We start from the raw sequence: 19,709 nt of genomic DNA, 5'->3' as shown, positions 1-19,709 counted from the left end.
CAATAATTAGTATTATTAGTATATTATTCTGTACTCTACTTCTTTTCTTATTTATTTCTTAAACTTGTCTCATCGTGTCGTGTGTGATCTTATCTTGGAAGAAAATATGTACATATCCAAGAACTTTGAATAAAATCTTGGTGCAAATTGTTTTTTCAAGCCTAGTTTTAGAACCTCTAACACAGAGACATGTCATTAACTGTCATTATCGAAGATCTTAATCATTGTTATACTTTCATTACAAGTTACTAATAAAAAATAAGATTTAAGTTATCTTTTACGGAAACATTAACATCAATTAAATCTCAAATTGGAACTACACGTTGTTGTGTTCTGAGTTCATAATGACAACGGGCATGAATAAACTACAAACTAGTTTCTCATACATTTTTTAATGCAATAAGAAAACAAACAAAAGATTTGTGTTGGTTGAAGTAATCAAACAATAAAGCAAAACCAAGTTAAGATCAATAAACCCAAAAAATGTATGACAAACAAAGTGCTCACACTTACAGTAGTACAGTAACTTCACTCACTGAAACCTCCCACCATTTCCCGTTGAGTTGAAAAAGTCTGCTTTAATTCTCAGCAGTAATAATCATTACAATAGATTTATGTAGAAATATTACAAACCTTAATCTTGATATCCTTAATAAACTATAACGTTTTGCAGTTATATTATGTTGATACAAGACTAAAAGTAAGTGCTTTCTTTGCCACTTTATGTAAAAAAAAGCAGCCTGAGAATTTGGTCTAACATGAGTCTACAAATCATATAGGTAGACTGATGAGTTAGCCCACTATAATATGCCTTATTAAATGAAATGTAACTTACTATGTAAATATTACACAGAACATACTTTGGAAATCATAAATTATGAATAGCAGAATAAATCCTCTAATTACTTCCAATTGTCTCTAATTTGAAAGAGTTAATGAATAAGGTTAGTTTAGCATAAGACTTTTACAGCATTGTTGACCTTTCTGAAGAATTACAGAAGAGGATGTTTAGTTACAATCAAACTCAAATTTCAGTCAGGAAGCTGATAATATTTACCAATTTATAGATATTTGCACAGACGCAGAAACTCTTCTTGGTAATTTGGGAATAGGGAAACAAAAAAGTTTTCCCAGCTATAGATTTTGCAGTGATTTCTATTTGTGTAGACTATTCACAACACTTAAAATTAGGCTCTTACATTCTCATATTCAATCTCTTCTTTTTATAGCATCCAAGAACAAATTGAAGCTGGAGAACACAAGAGAAAGGACTTGTGTGCGTTTTGTAACCTGCAACTTTCATTGCACACACCCCCCCCCCCCCCCCCCCCGCTACGAATAGCTTGCTGCAACCTGCACATAACGTGATTAGCTAAGCAGAATAAGATGAGCAATATGTCACTGTGTTGAGATAACTTAGAAATCCAAACTCAGATTTTCACGTAAGAAACATCACACTCGTCACTTTGCAGTCGAGGATGAATTACTCATTGACTTATTTCAAACAAGAAGCATGAAATTCATGGTTTAACGAGAAAGCAGGTTTTCAGCCCTGTGAGTAATTTGCCATTTTACGTGACAGGCAGATCAGTAGTTGTCCTAGGCACATGTCTGAAATACACACAAACTTTGAGAAGGTCCATACCAACACAAACAAACCAAAAACACACTTGGGTATAACAGCAGTTTCATCGAACTTGTGAAAGAGTGAACTGTGTCACACAGTGAGAAATTGTGTCCCATTTCTGACATATTCAGGTCACATAGGAAGTAAGTGGTCATCTCTCTCTTCTTGCTCTTCCTCCAAACTTTCTGGGGCAACTGCCCTGTAGGCTGGGGAGGCCTCGCGATTTCCTGAGCGGCAGACAAAGTCACACCCGTCCTGTAGTTGAGAAATAATGTTTCTTAAGAACTGAATGAAACACACTAGAATTACCCCGACTGATATGACGTCATCGAGAAAGTATAATCAGTTCATCTGTCAGCGACGAGGCATTAAAAAAACAAATCCCAAAGGCTTATAATAACGTCATCATCATGTAGATCAGACTTACCGCTGTCAGGTTACCAAATTCCATCCAGAAAGCGATATTGGGAAATTGCTCCATCCCTTTGGCGCCAACAATCAGCCGCTGGTAGAGGAAACCTCCAATGAGGTAAACAGCCAGAAGACAAACCCCACTGAAAGCAGAGAGCGAGCGTGATCACTGATCTTTCTAATATTTAACAATAGAAAAGGAATTTGGTGACTTTTTACATACATTATGAGTAATATGGAGCCGGAGCTGAGCTTAGACGAAAGTTCTGGACACACCGCGCTGGAGTCCAACTTAAACAGGTAGAAACAGTCTTGTTCCCGCTCTCTCTCCTCCCGAAGCACCTCCAGCTGGCCCTGGGTGTGTAAGAGAGAGAGAGAGAGAGTGACGAAGGTAAATAACAGGTGTTTCAAAAGAGACACAGGTTGAAAGAAAGACCTATGTTGTGCTCAGGCAAACATTAGCCCTCTGAGACAGAATGTATATCAATGAGACTACAAATAAATGCTGGAAAAGTGGCCCTGACTCTAACTTTTACCCAAACACAAGGTGACTCACAATATGATTTATTGTTAATACTTTATTATTATCAGTTATTATTAAAACTCTATGTCAGTGTAATAGAAGAAAGTCGTATAATTCATGAAAATTATCTACAATTCTACATTCATCTTGAAAGAACGCATTATTTTATTAAATGCAGAGCTGTTTTTTTTCATCTAAATGCTCTGCCATTTCGTTTCTTAAATATTATGATGTAAAAGCCATCTGTTTTCTTTTACCATATCCACCTTCCGGTTGCATGAGATCATAACAAAGGCTTTTCTCTTTTCCTTGGAGCAGTGGGCATTATATGGTTCGCCGTTCCTGTAGATCAACATCACCCAGTCACCTGGAAGAGCAAGAACATATTTTAAAACAGACACAGTAGTGAACTTAAGCACAACATTAATGTGTCCATGAGTTATTTGAATTATCAAGCTTCAGCCTTCTTTATGGTAATTTGTCTCTCTGCGGAGACTTACCTCCCCCGATGGCCTGCGTTGCATTATACAGTCCAATCACGGTTGTTTTGGTTTCTGTTCCCTTGCTGTCCACTTGAATGAGCCCAGCCCCTTGAACGCCTCCTGCATCTCCACACAACTGGAATATGTACTTGTAATTCTCGTCTTTGTCCGGGGACTCTACTGTAAAGCTGTCAATCACAGTAAAAACAAATGATAATAATAAATGTGAGGGTAAAACCTCAAGGTTTAAAACTCCGGAGGGGTTTGCCTTTCACAAATGAGCAATGGAGCCGGAGATTATCTGCTCAGTTCACAAAAACACAGAAGTGATCAGTCGGGGGGAAGGGGGGGGAGAGAGAAAGCAGGATGTAATGTTTTATTTCCGCTGCTGAAATGTGATTTTGTTCACAGCTCATCGACAACAGTGTTGGCTCATATCACCACAAACTCTCTTGATATATTCGTTGGTGTCTTTGCTTTTTCATGCTGTCATATTTGTTTTCTTTTTGGTTTCTCTCATTTATGCAACGTCATCAACACGTCAACTTGCTCGTGTGGAATCATGCTGAGGCTCTCCTGCTATGTTCTCACATCGGCTCCTAAGCCAGCAGAAAGTTCTGAGGCTCTCATTTGAACATCAGCGTTCACACATACAGCCCCTCCAGAGTAGGCCTGTACGTTTCTCCTTAATTTCAGTGGATGCCTGAAAGCAGCTTGAGTCGTTACTTACCTCTTATTGGTGAGCGGTGCCAGTCGATTGAGGACTTCTCGGTCTGACTTGGAGTCATAGAGCACTTTACAGCTGTTGGTGCCGTCAGTGGCGAACACCACACTCCCACAAAGGACCAGCTGAACTACAAGGGTCCACACCCGGAAGGGCCTTCTACTGGGACAGCTGTACATCTGGAAAAGATGTTACAAGAACAAACTTATCTTATTTTTTTATGTATATATATTTTTAAAGGCCTTTATTTAATTTATCACCAAGCAGGCGACTCTAATATCATAAAATTGTATTCTTTGAAGGTGTGACCACATGATAATGTCCAAAACCATGTCAACTGAAAGATAGGCAGCTATTATAGTAAGTGTAGGGTTAATCATTCCTGTCATTTCTCAATATAAATTGCCAATGCATGTTTGCCTTATCTTAACTATCGCTTTCTTATCAATATACTAGTATTCTTTCAGTTAAAGCATCAACAATTATGTCTATCAGGTGTCAGATGAGAAAAAAAACAACAAAGAAACAAAAACATAACCCATTTATAATTATATACAGAAAATACCTGCAGTGTTATTAGGATAAACTATTATAAGTGGAGGCTGTGATATATGGGGACTTGCCAACAGAACAAGTTGATGGTGTGATGGACGATGAAGTTGTGAAACTAAATAAACATCGTGTGCGTGTTACAAGAGTGGTCCCCTCTGCACGAGGACACACAGCGAGTTCCACCTGGTGCACCCACCTCCATGCCTGCTCCTGCTGTGAAGGAATGGAACCAGCAAACTAGATGCTCTCGGACGAGCTGACAGATGAGGGGAAGACGGATCCAGCAGAAGATGAGCTGCAGCTTCCTCTACGCTAACGGTCGCTTCCTGGTTGAGTTCATGAGCAACGCCGTTATGTTTTTATCCTGCGGGTAACGAAAGAAGCGAACCTGGACGCAGTTGGGAGCTTGAGCCGTCAGCTACTCGCTTCTGTTCTGGAGAATAAAGCGACTTTCCCTGTCAGTGAGAGAGGAGGACACCCAGGAAGCTAACAGGCTAACAAGCTACATGCAAACAGCAGCGGAGTGCGGAAGTGACCTGCACATAGAGACATGTGACCGAGCTCGTGACTATTGACCAATGATGTGCAGCTGCGTCACTGCGCTGTTTAAGATAGATAGATAGATTACTTTATTCATCCCCGAAGGGAAATTAAGTCGTCATAGCAGCCGGTACATTTGAAAACAATAAAATACAATACAATAGAATAAAATAAAAAATATTGAGGTAGAAAGAATAAAAACAGAAACACAAGATAAATAGGTAGATAAGGTGCATTGGCAGATAATGATTATAGTACTGATGATATGATGGTAATATTATTGTTAGACAGTATATAAAAAATAGTACAGTATATATAGTATATAATATAATAGCAGTATATAGTAATTGTGGCAGCACCAGTATATATAATGATAATAGTAAATATAATATTATTAACAATAACATGTACACATGTATAAATATGTGTATATAGACTTATATATACAAAGAATATACAAAGAGTATGATATTATATATGATATATAGTACGGGTATAAATATAAGTATTTGACGATACAATAGGGTTATTGTATCGTCAAAACACTATCTAAACATGTTTTCTAACGTACACATACTTCTATAACGTCTTTATTTACGCAACAACATCTGCACATACACTACACAATGATGTGCAAATAGATACACATGGTGCAGCATTTTACATTCATTGTAAAAAAACGATATTTACAAAGTGCATGTGTGTATTCAAACATACAGATCCAGTACACCAATAATCCCAAAATACATCACAAATTTTGTTTGAACTTTATTTAACAGATACATTGTTAACCCCAATGGTAGTTTCTTAGTCACACGCGATTAAATGTAAATGTAGACAATAAAGTAAATTCTCATCTCATCTCATCTCATCTCATTGTCATCCGCTTATCCGGGGTCGGATCGCGGGGGGAGCAGCTCAAGCAGGGGGCCCCAGACTTCCCTTTCCCGGGCCACATTGACCAGCTCTGACGGGGGGATCCCGAGGCGTTCCCAGGCCAGTGTTGAGATATAATCTCTCCACCTAGTCCTGGGTCTTCCCCGAGGTCTCCTCCCCAGTGGACGTGCCTGAAAAAACCTCCCAAGGGAGGCGCCCAGTGGGCATCCTTACCAGATGCCCAAACAACCTCAGCTGACTCCTTTCTAAGTACAGGAGCAGCGGATAGATTGAATAAAGTAAATTCAATCTATCTAATTAAAGGAAATTAAGAAGTGCAAAAATATTATATTAGCAGAGAGTGTCAGGAATCAGTTCATTAATTTTTTTTCAAAAGAGTAGATCATACCTACTGTGACCATGAATAGCCTCCAGCCCTGCCAAATGATAAGAGGATTAATGAGTTAATGAATGTATTGGCCATTGTTCTTCCTTCCATCTATTACCAGTACTGTGCATCCTCTGAGGTTCGCAGGGGGGCTGGAGCCAAACCAATCTGACTCCGGGGTGAGACAGGCTGCCAGTACAGAAACAAACAAACAGTCAGACTTATGACCCTATACCATTCCCAATTTTCCAAGAAGCTCTCATATCCTCCCTGCATCTCCCAAAAGACCTGCCCAGTGGGGCAAATACAGGCTATAGCGGCTTTTAACCTCCACCATAACTAAAGCTAAAATGAATCACTATCATATCGAACCACATGATCATAAAACTGAAACATCATGAGGGTGGGATTTATGGTTTTTATTGTTTAATTAGACTCAGCTCTCAGTAGGTGTATCTTTAGAACCGGTAGGTTATATTTTTAAAATGCTTTTTAAATGAATTATACACTTTAGTTTACTTTATTTCATCTATAAAGGCCCCCATCAAAATTCATACAGAAAGCATGTTGATAAAGTACAGGCAGAGGTGAGGAAAAGCCGGAGTATTTCTAAGGGAAGGCCCTAAAAGAAAGGAAAGTCATCAAAAACAAAGTAAGGTAATTTGCCACTGTATGCTAATGTCCCTCTCTCCCTCACCTCCTCTGTGATTGCTTCACTACCTGCCGCAGCACATGATGAGGTTCCCTAGGCCTCAGCAGTGAGCACTCCACCAAAGTGCATGCTCTCATTCCTCACTTTCTTCCTCCCCTCCCCCACTCCCTCATTCCCTATGCCTCACCTGGCGACACACCCGGCTACTCCATGTCAACCAATCGCTGCTCCAAGACAGACACCAAGGAAGTGCACTTCCTGTATTTCAGCAGAGAACACTGGGGCAGAGGAAAGGAGAGAGTTGTGTACTCTGTTTTTCTTTTCTTTTTTATTAGCCAGATGGGTGCAAACAGGCAGTACTTAGAGGGTTTGGAAAGGACTGAAGTAGTCGAGAGATCCAGGAGACCTTTGACAGATTTATGGGAGAGCTCAACGTTCAACAACAGCGACTGAGAGGACAAGACAGATAGAAGGAGGAGGGGACAGAAAAGTGTCAATCTGTTCAGACTTGTTTGGGAATTTGGAGCAGGGAAGGTGGAGAGAGACAGGGAGCAAGCAAAAGGGAAAAGCAAGGAGAGCTCAGGCGTAAACATTACACTTTTTACAAGACTTCATTCCGTGAGAGGGGGAAAAGAAAAAGACATGTCTGACTCATCTGGATTAAAGGAAGCCATGTGTAAGGACAGCTAGTCAATGTGAATACATGGAACGAATTCTTGTGTTGTTTTGCAACCTAATGCATTTATAGCTGAGTTGGACTGGAGGGGGGGAGATTGGATCTCCCCAGGACGCCACATTAAGGTGAGTCAAACGCTTTGGTCGGTTTTCATGGATCTCAGCTATGCATTTCTGTAGATTTCTTCCAGTCGTGGACGAAGATTCAGGTCAGACCTAGTTGTGGTTTACATGTTACATGTCTTGCCTATGTGTCACAGGGCCTCACTTTCTGAAAGGCTTCATATTGGTATGTTGTACTTTGCAGGTCTGTGTTGCATTCTTACAGACCTGTAAGAGGGTGTCACCTTTTCTCTTGCCTGCTTCTTCCTATTTTACTGTAAAATTAATGTACAACTAGATTTAGGCTTCAGGTATCATATGGCTACTAGCATGGACTTGCAAATGTAGGTATTTACTATGTTTGACAAATGGAAAAAGAAAATTAAGAAGCTGAATTGTTGCATTAGTAGTAACTTTTTAGAGGTAGAAGAAACATTAGATGAATATAAAGACAGTTCATTTTCAGTTCTGTGAAATCAACACAATATGGATTGTGTTGAGAGCCTTCTGCTTTGCTTCCGTTTGAACTGCATGACAGTGGTTTGTCCTTGAAAGTGCCTTGATTGTTACTGCTTCATTTCTTTTAGGTTCTCCATATTGGGCTACAATGGCGACCAAAAGACCCAGCTGCACCCTCTTTGACACTGTATCTAACATAAACATGTCTGACCGCAAGCTTCAGCCAGGTGGAAAAATCTCCCGGGATCCAAGTCCCAGACCAGCAAAGACTGCCCAGTCGGAGCGAGACCGAGACGGCATACGAGAAGAAGACCGGAGGAGGGAAACAGAAGTGGAGAAAACGAGAGACAAAGCGAGATACAAAGACGTAGACCCACGAGAGAGATACTATGAAAGAACGCCTGCGTCCAGGATGAGAGAGGAAGAAAAAGAGTGGAGGGAGAGAGAAAGGAGGCAAGGAGACGACAGTTGCAGAAATGGACGGCCACTGTTAAATCTAGAGAGGGACCTTAAGAGAGAGGTGGGGAAGGAGAAGAAAGGCGACACATTTCCCAGAATGAGAAAAAGCAGTGAGGAACGTGACAGAAGACAAATGTGCACCACGAGGATTGATGAAAAAAAAGGAGAAAGTAGGCAGAGGCGAATGGAGGGAGACGACTGGGAGAGAGAGCAAATTAAGACGTGGCAGAGGGAGCAGTACAGAGAGAGAGAAAGAGATGAGAGGCAAAGCAGGGCAAAGGACGAGGGGAGAAAGATTGGAGGGAGACCTGTGGATGATCAGAAATTGCGACAGAGGGAAAGATATGAGGGAAATATATCTGATGCTGATTTTCGAGACAGGGGAAGAGAGCGGGGAGATTCGAGGGACAGAAGAGAGAGAGATGCTGCGAGGAAGCGAGAGAAGCCAAGGCCTTACATGGGAGAAAAGCAGGTCAGGTTGAGGTCACCGGACATACGAAGAGACAGAGCGATCCACTCGAATAGGAAGGAGAGGGACGGGACGCCGAGACGAGAGGGAAAGAGGGACACCAAAAGTGAAGGGGACAGTGATGAGAGAGAGATGAGGAGGGAAAAGGTAAGGCACAGAGAGAGGGAGGAGTTGATGTATCAACACAGCAAAAGTGAGGGGGACAATAAGGGCAAAATACAGAGGGAGAAAGATCCATACAGGCAGGGATATAGAGAGGACGACAGGCAGAGGGACAGAGACAGAGAGCGAGAGGGGGATAGATCCAGGTGGAGGGCAGGGGAGAAAGATAGGGAGAGGTATAAAGATGTTGACAGGAGAGCAGCAAAGGAGGGAGAGAAATGGAGGGAAAGTGGGAGAGACTTGAAAGAGGACAGAGCCCGGCCAAACGACAGGATAGAGGACGACAGATACAAGCAGAGGAGAGACAGAGAAAGAGAGGCTGAGCGTAGGGGGGATGATACAGCAGGAAGAAGCAAAAGCAAGGTGGCGCCTCAGGTGCCGCCACGATCCCAGAGCAGTGGAGAGTGGAGCAGTGACATGGACAGCGAGGTGAGATACAGAAAAGGTCAAGACCGTTATGAAGAGAAAGAATCGGGGAGAGAGAGAACAGCCGAGCGCAAGAGAGATGTGGAAGAAGCGAGGGATCCAGAGAGAGCTGCTGAAAGAAGGCAAAGGGATCAGATGAGGGGCGAAAGACGAGAGAGAGAGAGGGGAGAGGGGACAGGCAGCTTGCCAGCACAGAGAAGGATGTGGTTAGAGCCGCAGAGCGGCAAGAATACTAAAGAAGAGTTTGTAGACACACAGAGACACACAAGGGGGAGAGAAGAAGAGAAGATTGTGGTGTCAAGGGCAGAGCGGGAAAGAGAGATGCAACAAGTCAAAGAGGAACCAGATGAGAGCAGTTACAGAGACAGACATGCAGGCAGAGAGGAGAACAGCAGAAACATGGAGGGGGAGGCCGAGGGTGTGAGTGTAGATGGAGAGGAGGTCTGGAGAGAAACTGATAAAGTGGGAAAGCAATATCTGTCCGACAGCAGTGGTGGAATAGAAGGAGGCTGGGGGAGGGATGCGGAGAACACGACAGACAGCACAGACGATAGTGACAGGGAGGAAGAGAGCAGCAGGGACTATTTCGTCCGCCCCGCGAAAGGAGGAGAAGGGGAATCAGGTAGGAAGCAAGAGAGAGACAGCTTGCTGTCAGTAGAGGACGGCTTTGTGACAGTGTCCAGCGGTGGAGACGAGGAGGATGAGAGGGAAGAAGATGAAGAAGAGGAGTTTAAGGACTGTCAGGAATCCTGGGGAGGTGGAATTAAATATGACGGCTCCCCGCCTGTTGGCTTCAAGGGCCCTGACGGAGACAAGGAGAGGGTAGGAGAATTGACAACAGGGAAGGAGGAGGCAGTTAATGAGGAGAAACAAGGGAGGGAGAAGCAGTCAAAGTATGTCATCAGTGTGTATGGGCAAATTTTACCGAAGTCAAAACCTGGTGACAGGTCATTGCCACAAGTTGATGAGATGGGAGTTGACGACCCAAATTTAGAAAAGTATCGTCACCACAGCGATGACGTCACGCAGACACTTCAGGGTGACCAGCATACAACACTGAGTAGAAAGCATGAATATCCATTCACCTACGACCAGGACACAGAAGGCAAGAGCGAGCATGACGTGACAACAGAAAAGGAAGTGCGGGACAGGTCGTCTTCAGGACCTCAAGACTCAGAGGCTGAAGAGAGAGTGAGGAGCAAAGTGGAGAACCCGTATGAGGAAATAGGGCAGATTAAAAGAGACTCACAAACTGAAAAACTCCTTGTAAAGTGGAGAGAGAAAAATATACAACCGGACGAAAGGAAGAGTGAGCAACTTTCTCCAACTAATCCCTACGCTGATGTGTTTCCTCCGGCCAATGTTGAACAAATTCAACCCATCTTGGATGGAACTGGAGCAATGAGTCCAGAAGAGGTGGAGGCCATTCGCATCCGGATGAGTGGGGCATGGAGCATGTCCGAGGAGCCCAAGCGGCACTCGCAAGCCCCCCACCTCAAATGGGCCAAAAATGTGGTTCTCGAGATCCTGGGACAGACGGAGGATCAGCTGAAGGATGAGCCGAACCCAGGGAAACGCGGAGAGGTCAACCAGTCTGAGCAAGACAGACAGCAGGAGGACAGAGGGATTCCTGTTGGTAGGATGTCAATGGACGAAGAGCACTCTGCGCCCGAGCTGGAGGAGTACTTGCCGTTGGAAATGGAGGGATTCAGAGGTATGGGGCAGAGCCAGGCTGGCATGCATGCTGAGCAGTTCACAGCTATGCATGGTGACAGTGACACACCCACACACACTCATGCTGACACACTGATAGACAGAGAAGGGAAGGAGGGGGACAATACGGGAAAAGAGACTGAGCCCACTCGACAGCTTCAGCTAGAAAAGGCAGATGTAGATGTGACAATTACTCAGGAGGGAGGCGAGGAAGTTGTGCTATCAGAGGCAGAAAAAGAAGAACGTAGAGACAAGGAAGTGGAGTTGTATTTATCTGTGAGCAACACTCTGTACAAGCCTAGCAGCTGCCCCATTCTTAATTTTGAGTCTGAATCTGACCTCCTCGTCCACTCCAGAGAGGCTGAGAGCCAGGAGGAGGTCGAGGGAGAGGGTGAAAGTGAAGAAGAGAGGGAGGGAGGAGAGCCTCAGGAGGGGGTTACCGCATTGGAGGAGGGAGAGATGGGGGTAGGAGAAGAAATGGAAGGGGACAGTAGAGAGGGAGAGGTGGTGGCAGAGACGCAAGTAAAAGGGACTCTGACGAGCAGTTTCAGTTTCCGAGACTTGGGTCCCGAGGCTCGGATGCGAAGGAGGGGCATCCGTAAAACTACTGAACGAAGAAAAGGAGAGCTTGTAGAAGAAGATGAAGAAGAGGAAGGTGGTGGAAGGGATCGCAGAACCCGAATATTCTCGACAACAGGTAACGACAGAGGATTGAGGATTGACAAACAAATCAAATGGCTCAAATCAATCATTTCAAAGAGGCACATAATTGCCTCACCTCTCCTCACTTTAAACCCCTGTCTATGTTTCCACCAATCAGCATCTGCTGATTCGTTGATCTGATTGCAACGTTTCGTACGCACAGGGGAAACTCCCAGGAGGCACCTTGCAGACCGAGAGTTTTCTTAATGATTTTTGTCGTTTCATCAACCACAGAACCAATAATCTAGGGCTCGCAGACGTGTCCACGCGCTGATCTGATGTCATCACATTACCTCTAAACTGGAATCTGCGTCACAGTGTTTTGGTTCCAGGTGGTGGGTGGGGAACAGTGGAGGTGGAGAGTGAATTAGCTAAAAGGCGGAGGTTGATCATACTTTGAGGCACAGCACAAGAAGAACTGGAAACATACTCGTCTCTTTGATTGTGCTTTTTGTTATTTATGTAATTTAATCTATCTTTATCTATTTATTTGTGTATTTATTTATCTTATTTAAATTTATTCTGAGTGCTTCTGGGGTTAATCGTAAATCAGTGCCTGGGAATTAGGTATGCTGTTTTATAACGTGTCAACAAAAGGATACTTCTACATTTCAGATGATGAGGATGATCGGAGTAAAAGCTGGGGAGAAGTGGAGCTCAGGTGAACAAAACAATCGCACACAACATGACACACTGCGAACACATGTTTCTTGTGACTTTCGACTCATTAATTTTACCTACGCTTGTGTTATTTTTCTTTTGCGATGATTGTGAAGCGTTTTTTGACTAAGCTCATGTTGTTTTGAAACGTGACTTTTCTCGATGTTACACCTTTCCACTTCTTTGTATTATTTAAATTCAGATTTAGTTTCCTCGACAAACTGTAGTGGCTGTAGTTTAGATATATCAAGAAGGTCACTGGATGTTTTAAACACTCAAAACAATCCTGTCATGCACTTTTAATGCTTATGTTCCACGTAAAAAAAAAGATTTTATATATTTTTTTTTTACTTTTGCCTCACAGTTATAAAGTTTCTTTCTTTGCACTGCAGGAATGTTTTGGACACAATCGACAGACGGAAAAGGAATTCAAGGTTTTTCAGTGAGTCCCTCTTTTTTTGTTTATCAGCCATATTCCCGTCAACCTCATTACATTAGTACATAAATTCTCAAGGGATAAATCAAGCTCTTTCATTTTCATTCTCAAAATGTATCATGGGAATTTTTGTTGTGCTGAGTTTCATTTCAGAATGAATTTTTCAGGCTGCGTATAGGAAAGGGTTGTGTAGGCGATAGTGACGTGCATTCAGATCATATCTCCTCTGACTGTGGCCAGGAAAAGCAAGACATGTCTTGAGCATTTCCCTTCAATGAGTGTGATTCACATCCTGTTTAACGCCGCCTCAATAACTGTTTATCTCTTTCAGCAACATCTCGGCTGTTGAACGTAGATGTAAAGCATAAATGTTATTAAATTAGTGTGTTTTGCTGTTTGCTCGTTCGAGTTCAAATTATGTTCTAAACTGAGCTTAATCTAAAATGGCAGCCGTTCTCTGGGGCTATGATTGATACTGCGAAAGGGCTGTATTGAGCATGTGTGAGTCTGTGCAAGCCACAGACAGGTTTCTGCAAGTAGCTCCTAACTTCAGGGGAAAACAGCTGCTGCAGTAACTTTGCATTCCGACAAGTACGTGTAAAAGGAATGTCAAATGCAAACAGCTCCTCTTGGCTAACAGTGTTCCTCTCTCCGTCTCCCTTCTTTTCTATGCTTTCTTGGTTTTTTAACCTTCTTTTTTCTTTCTCTCCCTCTTCTCTCCCCTCTATGTCTTTCCATCTGTTTCACTCCTTCTCCTCCTCCCAGATGCTGCCCAGCTCTACCAGCAGTACAGCGAGGCGGCGCAGAACTTTGAGATCCTAAGCCAGGCTCGCTCCGATGGCCCGTCGGTGTCCGAGGACAACACCTCCCCTACTGCTCTGTCGCCTCTTCCTGCCCGCAGACCTCTACCTCCACTACCGCCTGTCCCACACCCTCACTCGTTGTCACACAAGCCCTCCATCACCAGTGTACAAAGCTTGCCTCTTCCTGAGCCCCCAAAGAGCGAGGGCAGGCCTTCCTCTCCCCGTCTGTCCCTCACACTCCAACAGTCATCCACACTGTGGCGGGACCTGCCTGGGGTCAGGAACAGTGGTCAACTGGACGATCTCTCAGAGGACCAGAGGCGCCTGCAGGAGGTATCACATGGTTTTTCTTTCACCACTCATTGGCATGCAATTCCTCCAGCAGCAAGTTTCTAGGTTTTTGCCCTTGAATTTCACGGACGCAGGAATGTTTTACAAACCTTTACATGGGGATTTTAAAACTTGATATTTACTCTCTCTGAAAGGAAGGCTCAACCATAATCTTGCATTTTTTACTTCTATGGAAAGTTGAGGGCACATCAAAGTCCTCTGGGCATTCAAATGCAACTCGGTCAGCCACATTTCTTCCCACAGCCTTACTTCCTAATCCAGTCCAAATACATTTGAATAAATTTGATTAAAAACAGATGCCATTCAACTTAGAATTAAAACAACTCAAATTGTGCTTTTACTACTGTAAAGATTGAGCAATGTGGAAATTTCCCAGTCAGAAGTTTTGCACTTGTTTTACTGGAAAGTGAACAGCTTGTGTGTTTAATGATTACGAAATGATTATTCTGCGCTCTTTAAGTTAAACTAAACACCAATTCTGATTTGAATGATTCACTGCCTTGTGCTTGTTTATCATATTTAAGTGACCATACAGCTTTTTTCACAGCAGCAGCTTCCCTACTTTATTCATGTGATGCTGAACCTTTAGCAAATGGAGTACTGAGATGAATCATCTTTTTACAGTTATTACTTCACACATCAAAACTCTAGCGTTACTCGGAATACTCTGATTGCCAAATCCCACAACAACCCCCCTCCATAAATACAGTTTTCATTATTAGAAGAGTACCTCTTGCCAGAAGTTGTGATGCATCGACATGTTTCTCTGGTACTGTAGGGTGTTTTCTTGTAAAAAGACGTGCCACTTGTTGCGAAATAACTCTTGTATGTTAGTCACGTCCTCGTCACAGTATCTCTGCCTCGGAGAAAAATATAGCTCCTCACTTATCTGCTTTGAATCATTGTCTAGTTATTTCTCTTTTTGTGTTAATCTGTGCTATCATCTGTGTTTTGCTTTTCCAGGTGAGATTTGAAGTGTTGACCTCAGAAGCCTCCTACTGCCGGAGTTTGGATATTGTTGTTGAACACTTTGTCAAGTCCAAACAGCTGGGGGCGCTGTTGACCACGCAAGATAGAAACTGGCTGTTTTCCCGGCTTGCAGATGTTCGAGCCATCAGCCACAGGTTAGAGATTTTAAACATTTACCCCTAGCAAGTTCGTAATTGATTTTCGGCATATCTTTTACATTTCTATTATATCTGTCTGACAAAATCACCCATATGTGACATGAATACGTGATAATCCATGTTTGTGTAAAATACAGCATCACAAATCAGTTGGAGAAATCAGCATAACAATGATCTTTGTGGGTTTTTGTTTTAGTTTTTTGTCAAAGCTGGAGGAGCGTGTGGAAACGGAAATCGTTCACTTCACCGTGTGTGATATCATCGTTCGGCACTGTCAGCGCTTCAAAATGGTTTATGTGCCCTACCTCACCAACCAGTCCTATCAGGATGCCACCTACCAGAGACTCATGTAAGCCACCCAGTCAAGCCTTTTTTGTTTTTCTCTGTTGGAACATCAGTTTTTGTTTGCGACTCGGATATAGATCCAGAGAAACCCACAGCAGGATAATTTCCTCTCTCTGAAAATAACACTCACCACATTTCCAGCAATATTCTAGTTGTTGAAAACCTAGGCCACTGTCTGTTTTTATTTCTGTCTGTCTGTGCATTCAAAATTGGTCTTTCTTGCAGGAATGCAAATCCAGGTTTCAAGCGGATTGTCGATAAACTAGAGAGGAGTCCAGTTTGTCAGAGACTTCCTCTTCGCTCCTTCCTCGTCCTTCCTTTCCAACGGATCACAAGAATAAAGCTGCTGGTCCAGGTGTGTGATTGTGTGTATGCTCTCTGACACAACATGATCATACCTGTACCTTTTTACCTAACCTTGACACACACATGCGCTTTTTCCTTGCAGAACATTGTGAAGAGAACTACTCCAGGTACAGCAGAGGCGATACAAGCCATCAAAGCTATGAAACTTCTGGAGAAGGTACAACAGGAGCCTCTTTCCCACCATTAAAAGTTCTCGTTTTTGATTCTTAGGTGACCAATCTGTTTCCCTTTCATTCTCTGTCTCCTCTAGTTGATTCAAGAGAGTAATGACAGCATCTCCCAGATGAAAAACATCGAGTCCCTGGTCACTCTTAGTGCTAAGGTGGACTTTGAATGTAGGGTAAGTCGTAATAATAATAATACGTGGTTAAAACAGGATAAAGAGATTTCAGGACTGAGGCAAATACGATAACACACAAGATAACACTGACCCTTCAAGAAATGTTCCAGTTCCAGAGCTGAGGAATCTCAATGATGATCTATTATTCTACTACATGTTCCTGTATCATGTATCATGACATTGATTTGGGCCACATGATCCAGCGCTAAGGAATCAATTCTATGGGTATTTTCAGTGATTTTCATAAAAGTTACAACTAAAGAAATCATTTCATAAAATGATCTCAACTCCAATTTTATGGAGGTTTCTTCTCCATTAGGGTCTTTATCAGGAGATGTAGTAAATGTAGCCTTAGCTTGGAGATGGCTCTGCTGTGCTCACATGATCTAGAGTCAAAGGATAATAGGCGGTCAGATGTACAGCTGACCATGAGATGGTCCAGAAAATGTTAGCATGTGGATCTTGAGTCAAGATCATTTAGTAAAACTGTGATTTCCAAACTGAAATTGTCATCTTCACTGTGTGTTTGTGTCACAGACTCTTCCCCTGATCAGTCAGTCTCGGAGGTTGGTGCGGGAAGGCGTGGTCACGGAGCTGATGGATTTCTCCCTGAAAGACACAGAGAGGAACATTCACATGCACCTATTCAACGACTATTTGCTAATTTCACTTCATAAAGAGTGAGTCAACCCACATGTTCTTCTGTTATGTCAGAATAATCCGTCCTCGGACAGGGCGATAATCACATCAATACAAAAGTTTCCATATCAGTAAATGTTGATAACTATCACGATAAATGTGACATAAATATTATTATTTATTTACATTCCTGAGTGAAGGTTGTGGTTTCTTCATGAGCAGAGAATGACTAACACTGGATAAACAAATCTAATAATAATATATAAAAGCCCCTCTCTGTGATTAAACAATTCATGTGTTAGCACAATGCTTGTATACATATACAAGCTTTGTTATATTGCTACTGATGATTATTATTGATATTGTTTAATTGCCCAGCCCTAATCCATCTGTGACTGGCATGTCCCTGAAGTTGTTTATTTTTCCTTCAGTCCCTTTCCACCATCTGATGTCTCCCCTGTTCTTTCGCTTTCTGTTGTCTGCAGGGGGGGAAGATTCACTGTGATCGACCACTCTCCTGTAGCAGAGCTGCGTGCTGAGAACTGCCGTATCAAGCTTCACTCTTTACAGAAGAACGTGTTCCGGCTGCACATGTTGCACAAATCCCTGCTGCTAAGGACTGACACACTGTAAGAGAGCGTGTTAGCTGCAGGGAATGTCTGTATTCACAAAAGTAGAAAAAAGGGACAGCTGATATACACGTCTTTTGTTTTTTTGTTTCCCTTCAGGAGTGACAAGCTACGTTGGATATCTGCTCTTTCCCGGCCACATCCTGAAATAGATTTTTCTGCAGCTCAAGGTAAACTCTTCCCCTTGATGTTTAAAAATTTGATAGTCAGACAGTAGTTGTGGTTCAACCACTGAGAGACTGAGGATGCTGTAAAACCCGACTAAGATCATATCATAAAGCAGACATGACTGGGCAGGTGAAGACATTCGTCAGCTTTAACGTGACGATACGTGTTGGAAATATGGGGACTTTCTGAAAGCTATAAAATCCCCCACTTGGCAGAGAGACTATAAAACAAACTAGTACAAACAGGGAGGTAACCAGCCAACTAACTAAAACTGGAATAATGTGTCTGTCAGTCTATCTGTATTTTGAAGTTTTTTTTAGACGGGTGCTTATCGAGAAACCTTAAAACACTGCTTTTCGACATTTTGATTGATGTAACGAAAAAGGCAAACGTACACCGCAAGGGCATGTTCCTGCTCACACATGCATTCACACTTACAAGTACATGCAATGCTCCATCACCATCTAGTGCAGTGCCGGTCAGTGACTACTGTAAAACACATCCCTAGAGGTCGGCTGAGATGATCAAATTCAAGAATGCAGTGTCTCAGGAGAAACCTCTAGGCAGGTTGTCAGCAAGCTATCGGGCATTGTAGAATTTGTTGTGGTGACCTATTTACCCATAGACTATATGTGTGACCACGTTTTTCTTCTCTGTGTGCAGATTTCCCTCAGATGCAGTGTATGCGATCTTTTGTTGGGCAGCAGCCTGATGAGCTGTCCTTAGAAAAAGCTGAGGTCATTCTAGTTCACCAGCAAAGCAGCGACCGTGAGTTCATCACACAACCTCTGCCATCATTCCCCTGCATCCATTTTTGGATTAAAGCACAGAACCATGTAGGTCACAGAAGCATTCAATTATTTTATGTTGCATTCCTTTTACTTCACAGATTGGGTAGAGGGGACCCGACTGTCTGACCGGCATCATGGATGGGTGCCCGAGTCCCATTTGGAAACCATAACCAACTCTAGAGTCCGAGAGCGCAACCTGTCAGATGCTCTCAAGCTTACAACTGCCAAAGCTGCTGTTTGAGCGGCATGGTCAGAGTGGCACCAGACAGTGGGACGTCCTGGATGAGACTATTTGTAAAGGATAAGCTGGAAGATGGATAATGGACATTCAGTGAATCAAAGGGGAAATCAGTTGAAATGCATCTCGATGTGGCATCGCCTGTTTCACTCTGTGGGGGAAAATATATATATATATATCGATGTAGAGTGAGGCAAGAACTGCTGTCAGAAAGACATTAAAAGTGTTGTCACTGTACTAAAGAGCATCTACGCCACAAACAACATTGTGTGTTTGTTGCCAAAACTTACAGAGAGGTGATTTTTTTTTAATGAATTGTGGAAAATGTATTATAATTTGTGCATAGTAATGAATCTAATGCTTTTATGACGCGTGCCCCGAACAAAATTGGCCCCTGAATGCAGGAAAGAGCTGTCGGAAATCATGCAATTAATAAAAGCTGCACAGGACATTTCAATAAACTCAAATTGATGGAATAAAAATCACTTTGGAACACGAGCCTGCTTTTTTTCTGTCTGTTTTGATCCAGGACATCTGTGCATTAGCAGGAATGTTGTTGCACGCCCACCACGAGTTGCACGTGATCGCGGGCATGCGGCTGCAGGAAGTGTTTACAGAACAACGTGAACTGTACACACACACACGAGTGCGCGCCGAGCACGTAGCCTGGATGAGGCGCGGCTGGGGAGGGGGGGCGTCATCCTGCGGTGGCCTGGTCCAGTTTTCGACAACAGCCATTGGTTGAAAGAGGTCGCAAGGAGGGTAAGGCTCAGCCAATGAACGCGCCGCAAGTGGAGACGTAGCTCCTCCCGAATCGCCAGACCCCGCTGTCAATCTCCGCACTCGCAGCGGATTGGTCCAGGGATGTGATGGG

At 43.1% G+C, this 19,709-nt stretch overlaps 2 protein-coding genes across 2 annotated transcripts; one reads left to right on the top strand and one right to left on the bottom strand.

The window, feature by feature from the left end:
• Nucleotides 1–1,047: 1,047 nt before the first annotated feature.
• m6pr (mannose-6-phosphate receptor (cation dependent)) lies at nt 1,048–4,858 on the bottom strand. The gene is made up of 7 exons (XM_062400038.1): nt 4,516–4,858; nt 3,774–3,946; nt 3,062–3,231; nt 2,819–2,928; nt 2,262–2,392; nt 2,055–2,181; nt 1,048–1,882 (listed from the first exon to the last, which is right to left on the bottom strand). Exons 1-7 carry the CDS (start codon nt 4,519–4,521, stop codon nt 1,760–1,762), a joined length of 840 nt encoding a protein of 279 aa, XP_062256022.1. The 5' UTR covers nt 4,522–4,858; the 3' UTR covers nt 1,048–1,759.
• A 2,467-nt stretch (nt 4,859–7,325) lies between these two features.
• On the top strand, nt 7,326–19,333 carry arhgef5 (Rho guanine nucleotide exchange factor (GEF) 5). Its single transcript, XM_062399882.1, has 15 exons — nt 7,326–7,576; nt 8,140–11,241; nt 12,558–12,603; nt 12,995–13,044; nt 13,804–14,174; nt 15,156–15,316; nt 15,516–15,668; nt 15,890–16,019; nt 16,113–16,187; nt 16,281–16,370; nt 16,908–17,050; nt 17,495–17,638; nt 17,738–17,808; nt 18,470–18,574; nt 18,696–19,333. The coding sequence occupies exons 2-15, from the start codon at nt 8,160–8,162 to the stop codon at nt 18,836–18,838; spliced, it is 4,764 nt and encodes a 1,587-aa protein (XP_062255866.1). The 5' UTR covers nt 7,326–7,576; nt 8,140–8,159; the 3' UTR covers nt 18,839–19,333.
• Nucleotides 19,334–19,709: the final 376 nt, after the last annotated feature.

The sequence above is a fragment of the Platichthys flesus genome, chromosome 11 (genome assembly GCF_949316205.1).
Source record: "Platichthys flesus chromosome 11, fPlaFle2.1, whole genome shotgun sequence".
NCBI classification, from domain to species: Eukaryota; Metazoa; Chordata; class Actinopteri; order Pleuronectiformes; family Pleuronectidae; genus Platichthys; species Platichthys flesus.
The sequence above is the reverse complement of the archived record's forward strand: the minus strand, read 5'-3'. Positions and strand labels throughout refer to the sequence as shown.

What these genes read in the sequence shown, in the direction of transcription:
- arhgef5 (XM_062399882.1), top strand. Translation starts at nt 8,160, where the DNA reads ATGGCGACCAAAAGACCCAGCTGCACCCTCTTTGACACTGTATCTAAC. An exon ending in GTTCGAGCCATCAGCCACAG is followed by an intron (nt 15,317 to 15,515) that starts GTTAGAGATTTT and finishes TTTTTGTTTTAG; the next exon opens with TTTTTTGTCAAAGCTGGAGG. An exon ending in AGGTGGACTTTGAATGTAGG is followed by an intron (nt 16,371 to 16,907) that starts GTAAGTCGTAAT and finishes TTTGTGTCACAG; the next exon opens with ACTCTTCCCCTGATCAGTCA.
- m6pr (XM_062400038.1), bottom strand. An exon ending in GCACCGCTCACCAATAAGAG is followed by an intron (nt 3,232 to 3,773) that starts GTAAGTAACGAC and finishes TGTGATTGACAG; the next exon opens with CTTTACAGTAGAGTCCCCGG. An exon ending in GCAACCGGAAGGTGGATATG is followed by an intron (nt 2,393 to 2,818) that starts GTAAAAGAAAAC and finishes TTACACACCCAG; the next exon opens with GGCCAGCTGGAGGTGCTTCG.